Source organism: Sesamum indicum, linkage group LG5 (assembly GCF_026168435.1).
Source record: "Sesamum indicum cultivar Baizhima isolate 11 linkage group LG5, ASM2616843v1, whole genome shotgun sequence".
In the NCBI taxonomy this organism is placed as follows: domain Eukaryota; kingdom Viridiplantae; phylum Streptophyta; class Magnoliopsida; order Lamiales; family Pedaliaceae; genus Sesamum; species Sesamum indicum.
Window position 1 is genome coordinate 19,201,130 of NC_142661.1, and position 22,424 is coordinate 19,223,553.

Consider the following 22,424-nt stretch of genomic DNA (forward strand, 5'->3'; position numbering starts at 1 on the left):
ATACTTGCTCTATAATTAATTTGATTTGGTCAAACATAATTTGGATAATATCTTCTCGATATTGTCTGTTCTTGTTTTTAAATAGAAGGGTTATTTACTTTATTATACTTTAGGATAGAAAAACTATTACTCTGACACATTTCTCATATCATTCGAATTTATAATAACAATGAAACAACAAATTGTAATAAATTTACGTGAAATAATATAAATGCCCACATAATTAGATATGAATTCATGTAGAAAAATATCCCATATTGATTGCAAACGAGGAGTATCAGTGGTTTACAAATCTCAAACCTCCTCTCCCATGAGGCTTATAAGACACTCATACTTTTTGTTTGCAATCAATATGAAATGCGTTGCTTATATCAAATTTATAATCTCGTATATATTAGAGAGAACTTAACAGTCAAGTCAAACATCTTAACCTAAAATCTCATACTTATTCAAGAAAACTAAATCTTACTTAATCATTAGATCAAAAATTTTAACGAGTGATATACTCTAATTTACTTTTCTTTTGGGCAGCGTAGAAATTAAACTAAACAGGCAAAGTGTAACTATTTTTTAAGTGCTGTCTAGATTTGAAATTATTTGTAATAAAATAGGGTCACATGTCACTAGAGTTGGTGCTATATCAGACCAATTGGATGAAGTGGGACCACGTTTTTTATTAGCATAGGCAAAAAATTGAGTTCAGACATAAATTTCTCAACCTATTAAAAAATAAAACAAAGAAACAATTAGTGAAGTTTGTTAATCATTTTCCAAAAAGATGAATCGGGTATAAGTGTTCAAGTATAATGTCTGCTTAATGGGTATGGGCTATGTATCAATACCCGTATCCAGACCCAGTGCTTGATTGAGCATCATACGTAGTTCAAGCCCAATAAAATATGTTTATGGATTTGAATAGAGTCTTGTATCGGAACTCCACACTTTTTATTTTTGAAAATTTATAATTCCCCATTCTCAAGATAGAAAATATTTAAAAATTTAAGCAATTTCAATATTTATAAAAAGCTCTAAAAACAAACATTGCAAGCCCGGATTTATTGATATAAAAGATTTTTCATTTTAACGATGTTAGCGGTAGCTAACAATCACCGACTTATATATAGGTCAATAACACATTGACCGTTATCTCATTAGTTGTACAGTAGACTATAACTCTTATATTTTTTTTTTACCTCTTAACGACGTTCACAAATGGGACTATTGACTGCTGCAAAAATCGAAAAATCCCATGAACTCATGCTTGTTTATCATATGGATGCTTTTCTCGATTCCTACGATGCCTGCCCATCAAAGAAGGAACAATTATACTTGGCAAACTCAACAATTTACAAATTTTTTTGACAAGAATTCAGATTAATTTGAATGAATTATATACCCATAGTGACAGCACTGGCGAAAATGACGCCGGAGAGGATGAACACAATGATGGAGGCCCTCTTGAGGATTGTGATGAGGTTTCTGACCAAGTATTGGCCCCAGAAACCAGCCAAGATTGACACCCCCATCATGTACAACGCTGCATCACAAGTTAATTGTTGTCTTTTTCAGCTATGTATCTTGGAATTTTCTCAATTTTTTGTATTTTTTAGTTTAATAATAAATATTCCACATGGATCCTGTGTTATTAAATTGAAATTTAAAAAATAGAGAAATTACTTTTGAAAAAATAAAGGAAATAGGACCTACCATATGGTATGGGAAATCTCTTGAGGAGATAAAACTCCACAACTGACAAAGATGAGGAGAACATCATTACAAAGGTTGCTGTCGCACTAGCTACCTGAAATTATACATCATTATTAATTAATATATCAGTATGACTAAAAATAACAAAAGTAAATATTATAATAAACTTAATTATAATCAGACAAATACACGCACATACGATAGAATTTGAATCCATGACTTTAAATTTGTCCATAAGACCTCAACCATAACCACTTTTAATTTCTTGATCAAAATTCCAATATCTGTTTGATACTATTAATTTACAGAATTTAATATTTTTTTAATGTTATTTCGACAAAAAAAATAATTTAATCTCATAGACCCATCTCAAACACGCCCTCAAGATTGAATATTGATGGGGCATAGAAAATGCTATATTTTCTTCTTTTTTTTTATTTGAAAAAAATGCTATATTCTGTATCTAACTAAAAAACAATGAAATAATTGTAACATTTTTATCTAAATCAAGAAACATAGACGACATAATAACCGCACCTGTGGGATTACACCAATCTCCAGAAGAAGAGGCCCGAGAACAAAACCGCCGCCGGAACCTAACAGGCCGCCGACGGTGCCCCCGACGACGCCGCAAAGGGCACAGAAGGCTAGATTGGCGGCGGTCCATTCTATCGCCGCCTCACATATCAGCTCTGGATTTCCGGCCATTCTCCTCTTCTTGCTTTCCTTGTACAGTTTAACACATTCATACCCGAAAACGGCAAGAGCAACGGGGAACTGAGAGGATGAAAACAGAGAGAAACTGAGATTGTATCACTTTTGTTAATTCAGACAAACGGACCTTTACGTACCTGTAAGATGTTGAGGATCCAGTACAGTGTGCTACATGCTCTTGTTTCATTCTGTGAATCACCACCATTGGTGTTAAATGATTGGAAACTATTAAGCAAATCTGAAATCAGATTTCATCCCACCAAACCAATCATATTGCAAGTGTTATTATCTTATTACGTGATTCGTCGCCTTAGTAGTATAAGTTGAGACAGGAAATAGTGCAATATTAACTTGCCTTGATGACTTGAAGAAGCAAGAAGCAAATCCAGACAAGTAGCAGGACCAAAATCCTCTTGATGTTAAGGTTGTCCCTCATAATTTGCTGACATGTAGAACAAGGAACTGTTACATTAATTTCAACAAATTTAAGGAAGAAAAAGAAGAGAGGTGATGAAATACATTCTGCTCACCAGAGTTGTTTTCTGCTCTTGAGGAATCAAGAGTTGATAATCGGTATCAAGCATCACTGATTAAAAGAAAAACAAGAACATTACTCAGATGATGAAATCAGTTTTCTTCTCATGATAGGACAGATACCTCAAAACCTGATGAGTTTCTTACATTCTGATTGAGGATCAGCTGTTATATGTCTCTCATCCATGGCTTTCTGCAACCAAGGTTATTGATTTTCAGGCATGTCCAGATATTACAAACATTTCGACAGCTACTTTACGCTCTAACTTGAAAATTATGTTGTTAAGTCCTACAAACCTTCAAAACGGTCTCGTCCTTCCACATCTCAATCGCCTTACCAAAGGACCTCGATGAAGTCCCTGTCCACGACATACGGAGACATTCGTTATTCCCCATAGTACTGTTATATATATCTCAATTATATCATCAATCCATCTCAACTTCAGCACACTTACTAAAACGTACTAATCCATACCTAAAAACAAGATTATGATTAAGACAGTGATGAGCCAATAGGGGAAGACGACGCTCAATGCAACACCAACGGTGATGCCGAGCATGAGCATGGGCTGGAACAAAAGAGCCAAATCATAGTCAATTATCGGCACTTCTCTGCACGGATGGGGCACCCGCAGGTTGTACCAAACCGATGATGCTGACGCTCCCATTATCATACCTGCGTAGCATTATTACCCATTACATCAAACAAACTCAATCTTCAATCATAATTTTCGGGCTCGTAACCTTAGCTTTAAATCTAATCCTCCGACTAAAGGGAGATTAAAGACATAGAAAACACACACAGCAACACATATTCCGTAGTGTATATACTTCGTTCTTACACTTGGAAATAGCGGCCGCAGACTTGGTGTCGAAGCCAATAATCAGACTTAGCACAGGCACGAAAATGCCACCGCCACCAACCCCGCCCACCGTCCCGCAGGCCGACCCCAAGAAACCGATTACCGTCGCCAATACAACCCTCCAGCTGAATTTCAACTCCTGCAATACAGGAGAAAAACTTGTTAGAATTCATTAAAATACACATGCAAACAGAGTCGGATACAAGAAGACAACTCACAGGCCAAACTTTAGCTTCGGACCCATAATTCCGTAGCAAAACGGTAGAATTTGACGACGAACGAAGCCACGGTTCTGCGGTACCGTCGTCCGTTGAGTAATTGGTGACGAAATGAACAGAAAGAAGAGCCAAAGAGAAGGCTGTTAGCAGGTACAGAATCAGCCCTTTTGCAGCCATGGCCTTCAACATTCAAACTCTACCAACCTAGCTTAATGGTCCAATTTATGTAATAAAAACAGTATATACTGTACAAGGAAAGACAATCATGGCCGCAGTTTATATAAGGATAGTGAATCCGTGAACGTGACAGGGATACCGCACATTTCACAATTCACACAAAGCTGGCCATTTCCAAAATTACCGTCCCCAATCATCTTTAGCTTAAGTGATTAACACAAACATACATTTATCTAAACAAGTCTGATTGGATCAAATCGAATTAATTACATATCCAATGTAATTAGTTTAGATGGTTCGATCTAAAATTTTTCATGACCATCAAACAAATACACGATAATCGAAAAAGAACGATTGTAATACATGTGAATAAATAAAAATAACGAAAATTCTAATCCAAATTGAGTTTAGTGGACCTGAAATAATTACATGACAAATATATCATATTATCGAACCTCATTTTGAATAAGATTTTTCCAAAATGTTAATGTTGTGAAACAAATAGGACAAGATCATGGTTAAAAATTTGGAATAATAGTCAGCCCATGCCATATACTGGAAAGAGAAATTTGACTAGTACGTGGATCGTTTTATGGTAATTTTCATTGTTGTTTATTGAGGTAATTAAAAGTTACCGCAAAAAACTTGAGGCTTCCCATTTGAGGATAGGTAATTCAATGATATTTATTAGGCAGATAAATCTATCCAAGAAAGTGAAATTTTAGTTTCGTTATTATTTTTTCTTTTTTCGGACACGTATAAAAAATCGAACGCAAGAAATACGTATGTAGTACTTTTTTATTAGTTTCCTAATTTTGTCACATTGCCAAAGTACAAATTCAAGAAACATGGTATTGGTAAGATTTCTTGGACAGTAGGCCATCCTTATGGTTTTTGTTTTCTTATATATAAAAGGGGCAATGTACAATTTACCTCTATTTCAAAGTGGTAAAAAGCTACCTTAAGAAAAAATAATTTCTCAATTCGCCCTTCTTAATTTTTTTATAAATAAATAAAATAATCTGGTCATACGAGTAGTGTAATACATGCGTTTATTTTTTTATTTGTATTATTATTTTACAATCGTTGGATCTTATTTAACACAGATCATCAATTTATATTATATTTATAATAATCTAGGATACATATAAAATTTTACTTAAATCAACTACTAATATCTTATTTTTAAAAATGAAGGCTCCCAATAATACTTTTAGTTGGCTAGATCAACTTTTAAAATACTTTTCAATGATAGAAATGCCCTTAGGAGTGCTTCTGTAATTATTAAAAGTAGAAAGAGGTGTCTAAATAATATTTATAAAAATAAGTATTATGACTTCATATATTTTTTTATTATTTATACTAATTTTTAATTTATATTAACTTTTTAAATTTTAAAGACTGCTAAAGGTGATTTTTATAAATTTTAAAAAAGTAGGAGTGTCTCCGTAAAAAGCAATAAGTAAGGGGTGTAAAAATTAACCCTAAAATCTAAAAGACTTGAACAAGGACGAAAACGGACGTGGGGTCAAAGGTGATGAATTTGGGGCAATATAAAATTAGGAGAAAGATATGTCCTTGTCTGCGGATCCAGCCCACCAGTTAATGATTGTAGCGAACAGGATTGGGCTGCCACACTGTGAACTATATCCAATCAGTACGCTGCTGCATAGACAATTATTCCCCCTCTATTTATCTTTCATGAAACTGAAACCTCCTCCTATGTTTCACAACCTATTTTCATCTCATCTGCACCTCTATTGATTTTTTTTTTCTTTCTATTTTATCTTTAAAAAATTCTACATTCTTAATTTTAATTTTTTTATATGGATCGAGTATAAAAATATCAAATAGTATAAATTATATTATGGTACCGAAAGGCATATGTTGCTTTATAAGACACTAAATGGTGCTAATGATTATTTTTTTATATTAATATTTCTTCAATCGTTTTACAGTTAAAATTGTTGAATTTATCAAAAAATACTCTCTTTATTCAATAAATATTTTTAAAATTAGGAACGTACACTATGAGAAAAAGAATATTGATGATAAAATATGTATCAATTATTATATCTTGATGTCATAAAAATGAGCTGATTTTAAAGAAATTCAAGCAATTTAAAAGAAAGAAAGAAATAGTCCGACAGAATATAAGGTCCAAAGTACCTTGTATCAAGCTCAATTTAAGTAAATACCCAGGGTTCCCCCAAAAAGACAGTTTGATTAGAGCTTCTAGGACACGTGGTGGCCTAACCGAAAGCAATTTTCAAATTGTAAAAGTTTGGACTCTAATGATGGGGGAGTGCATCTTTTCAACCACCGAGCCGAAAAATTAGGGAAGACACCTTTATCCCTAAAGATACCTCATCCGCAGCGGATTCCAACCGCCTCTGTAGATCATATCTCTACAACTGTCAAGAGATAACACTCCATCAATATGTGGGAATTCAGTTTTATCCAACCACATCGTGATAATACTCCACCAAATTTGTGATGCATTCGTTTTGTATAATCTATCATTCGTACACAAGAAACGAGTAATTCTATTATCAAATTTTGCACATTTATACTCTACCATCTTACTTCATTACTTTGTATTCCAACTGGATTCGAACCCCACTTTTTACTCGCATCACATTTAATTTATTAGTTAGAACTAAATAAAATACTGTATATCAAACCAAAAAATACAAAAAATTGTGGATACAAAAAGCAAGACTTATCTATTTTAGTAGATGGGCTAATGCATGTAAACCTAGGGCCAGAACCAAATCATTCATAAGATTATAAATCTACTTGGAAAATGGTTCATCCTATAAGGCCCAATACCTGAATTGGAAATTTTAACAAAAATCTAATCTAATCAGACCTAAACTAATCATATCTGTATTTTTTTTATTTGCGTAAATCAGTTATTATTTTAATTATTAAGAGTTAATATAAAGTAATTATCAAATATGTATAATATTACTAACCAATAAAATATTATTTCAATAGACCAACAACTACTATTAATTATACTGACATGCGCACATAAGTGAGGTTTGAACTCAAGACCAGCCTTACCTTAATCAACCAAGCTCGGTCTCATTAGCGAACTAATAATATATACACTTGTCGTGTAATTGCTATAACAATTCATAAAAATTAATAAATTACATGACAAATACACTACACTTACTATTTTTTTTTCTTCTAAAATTACATTTTTCCATTTTTTCTTTCTTTACAAGCAGTTTCGACTCTAATTATTACCATTAATTAGGGTAGATATTTTTTTTTCTAAAAACATCTAGAAAGTACTTGTAAATTATCCACCAACACAAATATCACGTTACAATAAATAATCGTAACAGACAACCTAATCAAAGACACAAACAACTTACCTAATAAGCAAACCCAAAAATAATTGCCCTCCAAACTCCATAATTTCACTTAATTAACATATTTAATGTTTCACTAATCTCTATCCACTTACCTAATAATTTTACAAGGGTAGCTCAGCAAAGGCTGTTTTTCCCCCTGTAATGTGTGATTTGGATTTGGACATAATTAATGAAAATGTTATCAGCATCCCATCTGTGGATTAAATCACACATTATATAGTTAATAATCTTTTAGAAAGAATCAGACTGGGTTAATGCATACCCCTCTTATTACAAAATTCTTGGACCAATATAGCCCTGCAGTCTCTTCTTCCATTTTGCCCTTCATTGTTGGTCAAAATGCGAAAATGCCACGGCTCAAGAATTGCTATACGGCAATCCTTTTAAGACTATTTCCACATCGTTATTTTGTGAATTATGATGTAATGATATGAAAATAATTTTTTTTAACTGTTAATAGAATCCAAAAGAGTATTCACAATGGAGGTAGAAATTTTTTAATTGGTAGAAATTGTTTAAGTACTGATTTAGATCATATTATCACCGCCACAAATGATTGGAAGAAAATTGAAAAGGAAAAAAATTTTTATATGGAGAAAATTGTTATGTTCTTGTATATATATATATACATATATTTCAAATTTTGGGAATTTCACAATTTGGTTTCTAGTTTCTTATATGATTTGTACTTATAATTGGTAAATAATTCTTTATTATAAAATTCCCAAACTAAGAAGTTATCTTTTGAAAAATATATATACAATATTTGAATCTAGACATTATTTGTAGCATCATCTATTAAGGGGTGTTTTAGTAATTTATCATGTGCTATCTCGATTATATATTTTTATCTTTCACTTAATTTGTACCGCCCTTCAATATGATATCTCCTGAACATTTTTCCCCCCAATAAATTAAGGGTTTTGCACAATGACGGCTCGCATCTTTAATTTCTATTGCTGTTGCAGTACATCGTAGTCGGGCTGTGCTACTCCTGTTAAATACAGACTAGATATTCTTGTCCTTGATATGTGATTTGGAGAATGTGATGCGTGTTTAGTATTGCGTCTGGAGAGGTTTTGATAGCTTTTTATATTATTTTTAAGGAGAATGTTTGAAATCAGTCCAGAATTCATCCTGTTTGTTTATGTTTTTATTTTTAGTTTTCAGCGTCAAATATGTATTTTCAATTTTTTATAAATCTTGGTATAAAAATGATAATATGTTTGGATTAATTAATGGCATTGTGTTTTTATATTGAATTATAATGTCAAATCAATATATTTTCATAAAAAAATATATAAAGAAACTTATTTTCACTTAATCACTATTTCAAAAACTAAAAATCAAAAATAAAAACACAAACAAGTTGTTATCTTCCAAACAATTGTAAATTTTCAAATTAATTATTATTTTTCTAACATTGCCAATCTAATTTTACTAGCTCCAAACTCGAACAAATATATAGTTTTGTACAGCCCCAAGGATATAATGATAGGAAAGTTTTTATTCGAATCAAGTGTGGTTGAATTAAACTAATCATAAAATTTATTGTATTATACTTATTATGTGATTGACCAATTTTCTTAAACTGTATATTAATCCCACGATAAATATATTATAATTATCCTATGATTGGTTCAAATTCGATCGAGATGAATTCGAATTAACGACAATTTCTACCCATATGTGGTTATATTTAAAATTTAATAAATATAATAAATTTTTAGAGAGATCATTGTAATTTATTTTAATTTTTATATTATAATACATTTTTTGGGATCGCCTTTCTGCCTATTTAAACCCCAACACTCTCACCAACTTTCCTCCACCCCCTCTTCTTCATACTTCCGGTGGTCTTTCGCTCCCTCACGAGGGAAAGTAACGGAAAAAACCACTTTCCCTCTCTTTGCATCCAAACGCATATAAGATAAATGCAAGGGATGGAGAAGGATTTCGAACTCGTTGAGGAGTATTCTCCATCACCGTTGATCGGACGAGAGGATCATCAGGTTGACGGTGAATGGCAGACGGTCCGGAGGAAGAATCGGAGGCGTCAACCTCTGAGAATCCTTTCGACGCATGAGAATTCTTGCGGAACGGAGCAGCAGGATCGCTTGGTTGATGCTTCTCCCGAGGATCGCTTAGTTGCTGATGCGGTGGTGATGGAAAGTTCCAGTGGAAATGATGTTGAAATGGACAAAAGGCCGAAGGTCACCGTTGCTGAGGCTTTTCGTAATATTAATGTTACTCAGTTTGCTTTATTCATCGCTGATATCTCGGTGCGATTTCATTTTTTTTTCTTTTTTTGGTTTTTATCTAAGTTTTTTCTGTTACAGCATTTGAAGTACGAGAGTTCTGTTGATTCTTTTGTTTATATTTTTCTTCGCAGGGAATGTATGAGAGGATGCATGATGTGCAATTGATGAGATTCACCGATTATTTCCGTACCGTATTGGCAAAAGTTAGCCACTCGCAATTCCCATGGATAGAGATACTCAAGGATTCTTCTGTAGCCAAAATGGTCGATGTGAGTTTTTGGCCTTAATTCATTCTTTAACAAAAAAAACTTTGTTAATTTTCAAACTATTTTCTCATTAATGCCAATAATAAAGAAATTTCGCTGTTCTTAAACAGATTCCTCTTGTTGACATACCTGAAGAGGTGTACAAGATATCAGTGGATTGGCTCAGCAGTCGTGCTGTTGATGCGCTTGGTTCTTTTGTTCTGTGGTTATTGGACAGCATCGTCGGTGAATTTGAAATCCATCAAGGAGTTGCTAAGGCTACCAAAAATGCAATACCAAAAACACCTCCCAAATGTCAGGTACAATTATGCAGTTTTGGTTAGCCAGCTAGCCTGCTTCTTTTTTTTTCCCGAATTTATTGGTGTCATTAATTTGTCACAATTTTTGGTTAATCATTTATTGTTATGTACCTTTCTACATTCTTGGGGTAGTGCCACTGTCTGCATTTCAACAAGGAAAAAGACAAGGATTATGGTTGAACTTTTTCTGACAATTAGGATGACAAATGTTGGTGGATGTCATTCTTGGAAATTTTTATGCAATTTTTTGACAAGTTATTTATTCTTACATCAGTTTACTATGCTTTTTACAATTTATATTTTTTGTGAGGCCCATTCCAACAACTGTCCTAAATAATTATTTACTCAACTAAATTCACGTGCCATTGCTGCAGGTTGACATCTTTGTGGTTTTGGCAATGATACTTCGATGCAAACCTGATTTATTGATCATTTTGTTGCCGATAATCAAGGACAGCGAAAAATATATAGGACATGATAAGATTCCTGTCATGGTGTGGGTGATCGCTCAGGTAACTATCAAGAAAAAGTCTACGATGGTGAAATTCTGTTCTCTAGAGGCCTTATCATTTGTTTGGGTTTTCTGCCTGCACTTTGGAATTCTTCTATTCAAGGAATTAGAATTTTGTAGGCCTCTCAAGGGGATTTGGGGGTGGGACTATTCTTGTGCGTACACTTTCTCTTCAATATGCTTAAAGATGAATCAAGTTCCAATATGCAGTCCTGGGACTTCATTTTACAAGTGATTGAGAGGTAAGCACTTCATAGCGACTGCTAAATTTGTTCATACATCTTATCAACTCTAACTCGTAGAAATCTCTACTTAGAATTGTATCTTCCCCAAAGGCTCGAATCATTTTGCTAAATCGTGCTGTTAGAAAGGGCGAGCGCTTGGTCCCTCCATCAGCGCTTGAGTTTCTCATGCGAACCACATTTTCAGTTCAGTTCAATGTAATTAAGTCTTGTGTTTTGTTTTCAGAATTTAACTTTTTGTTGCATTCATGTGCTGCTAACTATGTCTTCGTGCTTAATATTTAAATAGGGAACTGAAAGACTTCAAGTTGTATATCCTACTTTAAAAGAGGTAGCAATTGCAGCTCCCTCTGGAAGCAAAACTTTGAAGCAAATTACGCAGAAGATAATGCTCTTTGCTATTAAAGCTGCTGGAGAAGGTAATTGACAAATACATATATTTGCCTCTTAAATCTACTTGCGTTTTATGCAACTCGCATTTGATGCCAAGAAAGGGTTGTAGGTATCGTCGGTCTATCACAGGAAGCAGGTGACTTGTGTATTTGGTGTTTAACTATGAACCAGGATTGTTACAAGCAATGGGTGAGAAGAACTTCCTCTATTGTTTAGCCACCTTTTTCCTCCTGTCTTAGCCAAAGTAAATTTCTTTTTACTCTTTTCATACATGTAATCACTTGAACAGGAAGATATTTATTTGGAAAATATCGAAGGAAGTATCCTTGTATTAAAAAAACTACTAGATGGATGGAAGGCGTTTTCTGTTAAACAACATACTCTTCATCCCTTGAAGGAGAGCATACAGAGATTCAGAGTGAAGGTATGTACATATACATAAACTTGCAAGAATTGAAGGTCACTGCTTATAATAAATTGAACAGAGGTTTTCATGTATTTGTGGTGTCAACAGAATCAGCAGGCAATGGCTGGTTGTGAGAATGCTGCCTATCAAGCATCTTTGAGAATTGCTGAGAAATACTGCAAGATGCTATCAGGAAAAATATCACCTGGCCAGAAATACATGAGAATTCTTGTGCTTGCAGGCATTGCAGGGATTGTAGTGGGGATCAATGCAGCTTTCTTGTTCAAGGACTTGAAGTCTTCCGGTTAGGAGTAAAGTATATGATTGTCACGGTATGACTCTTGCATGCTAGTGTTGCTTGTCTGCACCACAAACTAAGTTGCGAAAGGCGGCCATAAGACAGTGGGTTGATACGGAAGTTGGTTTTGGAAGAATACCCACTAACGCTTGAAGCAATGTAGGCCGGTAAATCTTCTCAAGGACGAGGCAAAATAATCTATTGATTAGCACCATACAGATAGCAGCAGCAGGAAGAAAGTTGGGGAATTCCGGAAAAAACAGGAACAAAAAAGAATAAAGAGGAAATGTTTAAGATGTGTTGGTTACCTTGTCACGTTTCATTTATGCGATTAGTCGTGATGTCGTTTCTTAAGTTGCTCGATCACAGCATTAGAATTATGCCGTTGTTGGAAACGCTTCAGCTGAATCAGAGAGAAGTGTACCAAGAAATTCATTACATGTGCCATTCGCTTAAAAACTTAACAAGGTAATTTGCACATAGTGTCATTTCTTTTTGCTGCGGACGACCCCTTTTATACGGAATTCTTTTTCATTAACGAGAAAGTATGTACCAAATATGCAAATACTTGTACAAGTTTAACGTTCATGTGTGCTCCTAAAAAATTACCACTGATATGTAATGAACAAACAGTCCCAATTATATGATTCCAGACTTTGATTAGTTAGAAAATCTTGATGTCAAAGACTGTAGTACCAAAAATACTTCCAAACTAATTATATGGAGATATAGATTTGGCAATCGAGTTAAAGGAAAAACTGAAAAATGGAGGAACTCGAAAGAAGATGAAGAAATCTGAGACTTCATTTAGATCCTCCAAAAGATGAAGAAATCTAATAACTTCATTTTGTTTGTAAATGCCGGATTAAATAAGTAGTTAATCATTAAAAAGTTCCTGCAATTGAAGAGTTATCTTTAAAGAATTATTAAAATTCACTAAGGTTGTATTCCTACAATGGAGGAGTTATCGTTACAAAACTACTAAATTCAGTATGGTTGTTTAGTAAGCTTCTTAAAACTTGTCTAATTAGTACCATAGCAGATAATTGTATTGCTATATAATAGTTACATTCTTTGTTTAATTTCCATCAAACAAAGTGACCTCCTTAAAAGCACGTAAGTTAAATAAAAGATCAAGAACACAAAAAAAAATATAAAAATAAGAAATAGAGAATGCAAAAATACTTTTGTGGACGTAGACACATAATTTTTAAAGAAGTACAAAGATTTTGAAGCAAAAGCACAATTATAATTATTATTTTCGGAAGATTGTGGGTTAGAAATACTGCTCAAGATCTAAATACAGTAAACAGAGGCCACACAACCTGATTCCATACATACATGATATTAAGCAAGCAAAACAAAACATTGTCCGAATTTATACATCATATCATCTCCATCATCTTGAAAACGCCCATCAACAACAACATCAAAATACTCCAACCAAAACACAACTTTATGCACGTATGACTTCAATCACATCTTCCCACTGCGATCCAATCGCACGCGTGCAACGCCTTCTTCACCCAGGCGTCCCACGTCATTGAATGTCTGACCCGTCAACTGATCCGCCTCTTTCAGGGTGGATGCGGTGGCTCCAGCAGTTGTTTCATCCACATCCACCACCATGACCACCGGAGTCCCCTCCTCGTCCACCGTCAGTCTATGCCCCGTCTTCGGCTCCCCATGGCCTCCATATGAAACCCGTGTTCCTGTCTCCTCCGTTGTCTCAGTTGCGTGAGGCATCAGCCTATCTTTGATCGCATCCTTCACGCCGCCTATTGCACCAAAGATCCCCCCGCCGCTGCCTCCTCTGGCCTCCTCATACCTTTCGGCTGCAGCATCCCGCTTCTCATCCGCTCGCCGTGCAGCTTCATCCTCGATTTTCAAGTCTTCCATTTTCCTCCGGGCTTCTTCCTTCGTCTCTTCGACCTTCCCCTAATTGCAGATAGAAGACACAATTCCACATCACAAACTCATAACGTACCTACCATGTTATAACGTCTAGAGAAACAAGATAATCCTTTTGACTGCAAAGGAGTCCGCAAAAATTTATTGAACTTTCATGCAAAGATTCACAATATAACGATACGGTCCTGAATTAAACCAGCCAACGAACTCAATAAAGCCGGAGTTGATCATAAACGGCTAACCTTGGCTGTTTCTTTAGTATCTTGGGCCATCTGCATCGTGGCTTCGCCAGTTTCTTGCACCTTCTGCTTCGTCTCCTCTTTCTTCCCTGTAAGATAATCCATAGCCCTCCTCGCCGCATCAGCTGCAGAATCCTTCAACTCAGTGATCTTCCCTACTGTAGTGTCCTTCCCTTCTTTAGCCTTCTCAGCAGTGTAATCTTTGTATTCGCCGGCCTTCTCCACTGTGGTATCCTTCGCCTGCCCTGCCTTCTCCATTGTCGTGTCCTTCGCCTGCCTTGCCTTCTCCAGTGTCGTATCCTTCGCCTGCCCCACCTTCTCGGCAGCGTAATCTTTATACTCCCCGGTCTTTTGCACGGTTGAGTCCTTAGTCTCCTTAGCCTTCTGAGCTGCATAATCTTTGTATTCCCCTGCTTTTTCCATTGCCGAATCTTTGGTCTCTCTTGCTTTCTCAGCAGCCGCCTGCGCCTTCTCTGCCTCATAATCTTTGTACTCTCCGGCTTTTCCCATGGCAGCGTCCTTCGTCTCTCCCGCCTTCTCCGCTGCATAATCTTTATACTCTCCCATCTTCCCGGCTGTGGTGTCTTTGGCCTGTTTGGCCTTCTGGGCAGCAGAATTGGCGGCTTCTTTCGTCTTCTCCGCTGCATAATCTTTATACTCGCCCATCGTCTCCATGGTGGCGTCTTTGGCTTGTTTTGCCTTCTCTGCAGCGGAATCTTTCTTCTCCCTAGCCTTCTCAGCAGCTTCCGCTGCCTTCTGGGCAGCAGAATCCGTTGTCTCCTTAGCTTTTTCCGCGGTGTAATCCTTGTACTCCACCGCCTTCTGGGCGGCGGATTCCAATCCATCCCTCGTTCTCTCGGCAGCTTCCTCCGTCGTCCCGCGGGTCCTGTCAGCAGCTTCATGGGACTTGCCCATGACAGCATCCTTAGCGTGCACCACAGTGCCCTGAACTGTCCTGATCAGGCTGCCAATCACACCAGGACCCCTCTCTTCTTGCCGGACTCCTTCCATATCCCTTCTCTCTCTGTTCACATCGCTGAGCTCGTCCGCCGCAGTTCTTGCAGCCGCTTCAGCCCTCTCTTCCTTCGCTGCTTGCCTCGACGCCATGTTTGTCCCGACACCCTAAACAAAGAACAATCCGTGAAAGTAAATGCAAGTATGTAAATGGAAACGTGTTCAATACTTCTTTCTTCAGAAAAGGGAAGTTCAGTGCTTCGATGTGAATTTTAGCAAGCGCCGGGGACATATATATGAGCAGGTTGAGAGATTGTGTACAGTGACACCTGTAAGGTTGAATCCTTGTTGGGGTTCCGACGGGGCAACACGTGGTGAATCATGCAAATTGATGCATCCGTTTGCCGCCTGGCACGTTGCTGGTATCAGCCAGGCGGATGAGACCATTGGGAGTTCCGAGCTGCGGGGGTCATACGTCGGTGGTCGGTTGGCTTTATCCTCAATTAATGATATATAAATATTATACTATAAATGATGATTAATCAAAATTTTAAAATTATATACGGTTTCCTATAATAGCAAAACAATAGTGGATAGATATTCACAAAATTCTAGAATTAAGAAAGTATTAACTTGTACAATTAAGATTAGTGTTCTAATATTTAAGTTAATAATTTATTTAATTATAAAAATAGATAAAAAAAAATTAAAATATTTACTCAAGTCAGTAATTTATTTAATTAAATAAATTAATTAATTAACTTGAAATATCATTAGAATAATAGCTATATATAATGACAAAGTAATAAAAATACGTAGAGTCATGAACACACTGAAAAACAACTGAAAACTGAGAGAGAATTAAGTGTGAGAGTATAGGATACTTGTTGTCGAAGGTCTTTATTTATACGCTAATGGAGAGTGAATTTTGGAAGTGATTGCAATTAGTAATATATGATTAGAAAGTTGCGTCGATTACGAAATAACCCCAAAAAAAAAAAAGATTGTGATTTGGACTTACCTTGAAAAAAATAGAATTATTTCAAGAATTTTGTCAGTTAGCTCAATTTCTCTGGGATCCAACCATCATCGGTGTAAAAGGAGTTTGGTATGATGTATCTTATCATGATATAGAAAAGATATTTATAACGTATCATCTTACCTTCAACAGAATCACCTTATTGAATTTGATTTATTTCTGGTCGACCAAATTAGTAAATAACAGATGTGCTATGAGTTTAAAACCTTAATTGGCAGGATGTGTTAAGGAATTTAATTAAATTACTTTTATTGCTCAAACTTATTATTACTTTAATGTGAGCAGCTAAATAAAATAACCCAAACAAATTAAATTCGTACAAAACACCTATTCAAATAAATATTCAACGCCATTTAAATTCTTACAATATCATCATTCAAAAAAAACATCAAAAGCCATTTAATTAAATTCTTACAAGACCTAATTAGATAACGAGTTAAATATTTGAACAATGAGAAACATAAATTATCCTACAGAATACAGATCGTCCATGCAGATCTCTAAACTATTTTACTACTTCTGGAAAATAATTCCGGGTCGGGTTCAAGAATCTTCATGTTCATGGAGGCGAACATTGAGCCTTCTCAGCCATATCGAATGCAGTATCATATGAAACACATCGTACCTCTTCGGCGGCGAATTCACCTCAAAATGCCGCCGCATCTGAATCCCCCTCTGCTGCATCTGCACATACTTCTTCATCGGAATCGCCGTCAATATCGTCTTCAAGTTCGGGATATCCTTCACCGGAACAATCACCGCAAACGTCTCCCAGTTCAGGACATCGCTGAACGGGATGACGTAGCCGTCCTTGATCAGCACCGGCACGCAGCCCATGTAAAGGCCCTCCACCATTCTCGGGCTGGCCACCTCGTACCCGCTGGGGCAGATGCAGTAGCGGCTCTTCCGCATCATCCCGTAGTAGGAGACGTTTTGGGGGAGGTATTTGTAGATTTGGACGTCCGGGTCGGACTTGTTTTCCCAGTGCTCCAGGAGGATTGGGCGGATAGGGCCGTGGACTCCGCCGGCGTAGAAGACGAGTATTGGGCGCTTGGACGGCGGTGGGCCGCCGATCATGCCCCGAGTGCCGCCGCCGGGTAGGTGGATTTCGGGGATGGAGACGTCGCGGGAGGGGTTGAATTGTTCGGAGGTGTTGGCGTTGCACAGGGCCCGGATGGAGTTCTTGTATAGGTTGGGGATTGCAAACGAAATCTCCGGCCCCTGAAATATTTTTTGATGCAATATAATATTTTCGAATTTATGAGGATGGATATATAATTATTAGTTTTGAGAAAATTGTAGATGTGAGAAAATAGGATAGGATATTACTTTGTTAATTTTTTTATAGAAAAAAATTATATTTTTAGTCTTGAATTAGGAGTACGACACATTTAGTCCTATATTTTTAATAATTATAAATTTAGTAATGTAAGTTATATTTCTCACACATTCAGTCTTAATTTTGACATATTTTATTAAAAATCTCACACATTTGGTCTAAATTGATAAATTTGATCATTCGTTGTCGAATTTGATTATTTGTAAATTTTTTTCTTTCAAAATATATGACTTGAAATGACATGTCAACATGTGGCAGTATAATATCTTTTCTCGACAACACATGCTAGGTAGAAAAATTTACTGAAGATCAAATTTGATAACTCAAGATCAAATGTGTAAGGTTTAGGACCAAATGTATGATGTTCTGTACCGAACGTGTGAAAAATGTATGAGGTGGTGTAAATTACAAACTAAAAAATTATAATTACTAAGATTAATAGACTAAATATGTTATAAATATAATTTTATCTTTTTCATATGTCAGATAATTTGGCTGAACACGACCAACCAGTTAACACGAGGCAGGGAGTTGAATGTCTTACCCAGTCATGGCAAGCAAGCATGAAATGATCAGCGCCAAGGGTTCGATTCCAGTAAGGATGCTTTTGAGCAATGACATTGATATAATCGGAGGCTGTATTCTTCATTTGACTCCATTCATGGGATTCAGGCACATATATCACTTGAGTTATCATCGTCACGCTGAAGGGCAGGAAGAACAAGTGAGCCTTGTTGTGGTCGAATGTCCGAAAACGGCTAACCTCCATGTTCGCCATGAAAATTCCCTCTATGGCGTATGTGTGCTTGCAGGGTCCGAAGTGGAACACCGGGGGATCCCCTTCCTCGTAGATGAATATTTTCAATCTCTTTTCCATTTCCAAGTAGCTCCTAAAAGTTTGCGATACTCAAGAGATGTCAGTTTAATATTTTCTATATTACTGTATTGTTAAGTCACATAAATCTTCTCTTAAAATGATACTTGCATACACAATCGATTTGTCTCGAACTGTGTCTTTTGACCCTCGAATCATCCTAATTCCGTGAATTTTAGATATTTTATAGTTCAAATAAACTTTCTATGACTTTGATGCTTATAAATAATTTATTTTTATTATTTTTTTTCTTTTTTTCAAATGAGTGATGATCTAATGAAACGTGTACCTGTGGAAGACCTTGGAGTTCCAATACATGGGCCCATTTGGGATATAATCAGGGTCCTCAGTTTGGTTTCCACCCGTGACGATGGCTTCCCTAATGGCAGCTCGAGCCTGTACAAGATCGGCTTCCACCATCTCCAAGTCGCTGTATCTTTTCTCTGGTCTTCCATTCCTAGTCGCATTTTTGTACCCCTCTTCCCTTCTCTCCTGTCGAATGAATACAACAGTAAATAAATTGGTATAAAGTTACAAATCAAACAAGTAAATAAGATACTTATTTTTACAATCATGTCCCACAAATGTGCAACTTCTCATGAATCTAATTCTGAACCGTTGATACACTGAGTTTTTCACACGCTTATGATCATTATTAGCTATCTCACCCTATTAGAGATTGAGACTATGAGCCCAAAATCTATACAAAACTCGATCGGTAAGCCATTTGAATCGATCGCAGTAAATAATAAAATCTTTTATCTTTGATAATCGAAAAAAGTTCCTTACCGATGAACTTATGTACGAATTCTTTATTTTGTTAAGTATGTTGGATCACATACAGTTAAACTTAAACTATAAATTAATTACATAAAAAGTGATGTACTGCATTAATTAATTAGCATTAATCAAATAAAATCGGAAACTTCCCACTACAATCATCCTTATTCGCGGAAAAAAGAAATAAAAGTTGGGACGTCCTAAATATAATTTTTGTAATAAAGGCCTAAAATATACTTATTCTTTTTTCCTTGAAAAAGAAAAGTGGTTTGTCTTGGAGAAAAGTAAATAGTTGTATGACATGTCTAAAGTTGGTGTGTTTGATTAGGCAAGAAGGTATGTTAGGGATAGTGATGATGATGATCCTTCTCCCCAAACTAGGAAAAAAGTAACATGAACCGATTTTTGCACCATTTCATATGTTTTTCTCTTACCCAATCTGCCCATTCCCCTGCCCATCACCCCGCCCCCTCACTTCACCATTGATTTCTCCAATAATTTCTTTATTAATAAACACACCTCTAATGTAGATATTATATATTTACTACTCATATAACTAATTAATCAATATATTGAAAATGAAACTAACAAATATTTAATACTAATCGTGGAATTCTATTGTTTATTATTATTATTATTATTAATACATAGAAAATTAACATTTTCCACATACATGCAATGCCTCGAACGAAATATTCAATCAACAGAATACAATGTGAAAGGGGCCCAACTTACTGGTTTTCCGTCAAGTTCATCATCCACAAACAAGTCATCAGCATTAGCAGGCGAGGTATCGAGACGGGGATCATGATGATGATCAGGAAACCTGGAACGCAAGTACTCCTGTAAGGAATTAGAGTTGAAAGAGAAGGTGGAGGAGGCCTTAGGAACCATGAAAACCACCACAGCCACCCCCACAGCAAGTGATGCCAGAATCCATAAGTGCTTCGACCATGAGGAAACCTGCATCTCTATAACTGTGTGTGTGTGTGTGTGTGTGAAGTGAGAGAAGGATTAATATTGGAGTGTGGGAAGAGAAAAGAATGGTGGGTGGCGTTATGGCACTTGATGTTCACATGCATATGTATCAAGTTTTTCATGCAATTATTTGTATATATATATATAGGGAAACTTGGTAATGACGTTTTAATTTTTTCCTTCTTTGCTTAGATTCTTTACCTTTGTTACATGCACCCCTTGGATGTTTGACCTTGTTATTATGGGAATTCAACACAAGATTATGCCCATGAATTTGCTTCTTCATTATTATTTTCTTTTATTGGGCTGCCATAATCACTCAACATCATTCATATCATATCATAGTTGCCCCTTTTTCCTTCACTTGATTTTCTTACAATTTTACATTATATATTTCAATCACCAATTGTTATCTATATTAAATACGTACAATTAACAAATAATTACGGTTACATTAGACCATTGACTACTATTAAGATAGACTAATACCCACAAATTGATGCGACTAAAATTCATTATCTCTTCGTCAACTAAGCTGTGCCTCGTTGACGAATCAAATTCTTGGGTTTTTTCTTTTTCTTCTTTAATTGGTTTTGAAATTCTTGGTTTCTTTGAGCAAATTGTTGGCATATGTTAACATCACTTATTATATATATAATGAACAAAATTATATTGATATTATTGTAGAAAAACACCCGTATAAGTAGCGTTGAAAATTAAGTTAAATTATTCGATACTCGATTGAAATTAATTGACAAAAGCTCATCTAACAAACCAAATTTGAACAAAAATTTTCATTCCATAAGTTTTCAAACTTGACTTGGGCTTGATTTAATTAATGCAAAAATAATAAAATATACTTAAAAATATCAAATTACTCAAATTTGATTCGTGTTTGATCAGACTAAAATTCATTTGAGCTCTATTAAAACAATGATCAACTCAAATTCAAACACAATTTTTCTACTCGACATCAGTTAAAATAAATCTAAATAATAATATATTTGACTCAATTCGAATTATTTTGAACCTTGCACATGACTTCTAAAAGTCAAACCCTTCAAAATATAGGATTGCGGGTTGCGACTTCAACGATACGGCGAACATCATCAGAAACGTTATATCTAAATAGAGTAATGACGTTCATATTAATAGAATTATTTATGTTGCCCACTTGAATAAAAATGATCGCAACGTTAAACTTGGTTCTAAAAATATATATTAATAAAAAGGAGTAAAAGCAAAGGAAAAGTCGTGTTTGTAGACTTGCACCAAGTTGCAACTCCATGGGGATCTACAATCCAGAAACAGCCAAGTGGTGGGCTTCTCGGTGTCATAAACCTCGAAACGATTCATATGTAACTTGAAGTTACCGCATGCTAGCTACTTCATACTACATATTACACAAATCATGCGAGTTTCCGGGAAAGAGAATTCAAGAAATCACTTCACACTATCCCCCAAAATACCTCACGTGCGCACGTGTAGATTAAACGGCTGTTTATGATTATTTAAGACAAATGTTTTATTTAATTTATTATTTATTACAATTTGTTGTTACAACTTTTATCGAGGTTAATGTTTGAAAATTCTTATCCAAAATTTGTTCGATCAAATTAATCTAATTACATAGTAAGTTTGATATATTTATCTTCTGATTGAACTCTTTTTTTAAATTGTATATCAATCACATGGTAAATGAATTGGCCTGTGATTGGAATTTAGTTGAGTTGGGTCCGAATAAGAATTTTTCATGTTTAAGTGATAAATGTGGATTATCCTATCTATTGAACAGGCAAGATACGCTTCAAATCTTATTAAATGTGGACCTATAAGATAAAAATCAGTCAAAATCACGTTAAGAAGGTTTCTATAATAGTCTTTCGATTCTTAAATACGATACATTATAAAATAATGTATTTAAGATTGGACGAAATGATAAAATCAATAAAAATTTGTATTTAGGGCATGAAAGACAATTATTATAAATTTTTCATAATAGCACGATTTCATACAAATTACAAAAAAAAAT

General features: G+C 35.3%; 4 protein-coding genes across 5 annotated transcripts; 1 reads left to right on the plus strand and 3 right to left on the minus strand.

Moving 5' to 3' along the window:
• Window positions 1-1,029: 1,029 nt before the first annotated feature.
• LOC105179547 (sulfite exporter TauE/SafE family protein 4) lies at window positions 1,030-4,313 on the minus strand. The gene is made up of 12 exons (XM_011103198.3): window positions 4,037-4,313; window positions 3,798-3,957; window positions 3,431-3,631; window positions 3,253-3,314; window positions 3,103-3,148; window positions 2,952-3,007; window positions 2,777-2,863; window positions 2,559-2,609; window positions 2,245-2,484; window positions 1,708-1,801; window positions 1,397-1,537; window positions 1,030-1,301 (listed from the first exon to the last, which is right to left on the minus strand). The coding sequence occupies exons 1-12, from the start codon at window positions 4,223-4,225 to the stop codon at window positions 1,219-1,221; spliced, it is 1,410 nt and encodes a 469-aa protein (XP_011101500.3). The 5' UTR covers window positions 4,226-4,313; the 3' UTR covers window positions 1,030-1,218.
• Window positions 4,314-9,417: 5,104 nt separating this feature from the next.
• Window positions 9,418-12,923, plus strand: LOC105179520 (uncharacterized). Of its 2 annotated transcripts, none has more exons than XM_011103170.3 (10): window positions 9,418-9,884; window positions 9,995-10,132; window positions 10,240-10,428; window positions 10,803-10,940; window positions 11,060-11,181; window positions 11,256-11,379; window positions 11,471-11,600; window positions 11,684-11,763; window positions 11,864-11,998; window positions 12,089-12,923. In XM_011103170.3, the coding sequence occupies exons 1-10, from the start codon at window positions 9,537-9,539 to the stop codon at window positions 12,287-12,289; spliced, it is 1,605 nt and encodes a 534-aa protein (XP_011101472.2). In that variant the 5' UTR covers window positions 9,418-9,536; the 3' UTR covers window positions 12,290-12,923. The 2 variants fall into 2 exon arrangements, with proteins under 2 accessions (XP_011101472.2, XP_011101474.2); XM_011103172.3 differs by having other exon boundaries at window positions 11,256-11,367.
• Window positions 12,924-13,505: 582 nt separating this feature from the next.
• LOC105179519 (late embryogenesis abundant protein, putative / LEA protein) lies at window positions 13,506-15,667 on the minus strand. The gene is made up of 2 exons (XM_011103169.3): window positions 14,432-15,667; window positions 13,506-14,216 (listed from the first exon to the last, which is right to left on the minus strand). Exons 1-2 carry the CDS (start codon window positions 15,533-15,535, stop codon window positions 13,755-13,757), a joined length of 1,566 nt encoding a protein of 521 aa, XP_011101471.2. The 5' UTR covers window positions 15,536-15,667; the 3' UTR covers window positions 13,506-13,754.
• A 1,067-nt stretch (window positions 15,668-16,734) lies between these two features.
• Window positions 16,735-20,484, minus strand: LOC105179546 (putative glycosyltransferase At5g03795). Its single transcript, XM_011103196.3, has 4 exons — window positions 20,150-20,484; window positions 18,924-19,126; window positions 18,305-18,650; window positions 16,735-17,642 (listed from the first exon to the last, which is right to left on the minus strand). Exons 1-4 carry the CDS (start codon window positions 20,381-20,383, stop codon window positions 16,965-16,967), a joined length of 1,461 nt encoding a protein of 486 aa, XP_011101498.2. The 5' UTR covers window positions 20,384-20,484; the 3' UTR covers window positions 16,735-16,964.
• Window positions 20,485-22,424: the final 1,940 nt, after the last annotated feature.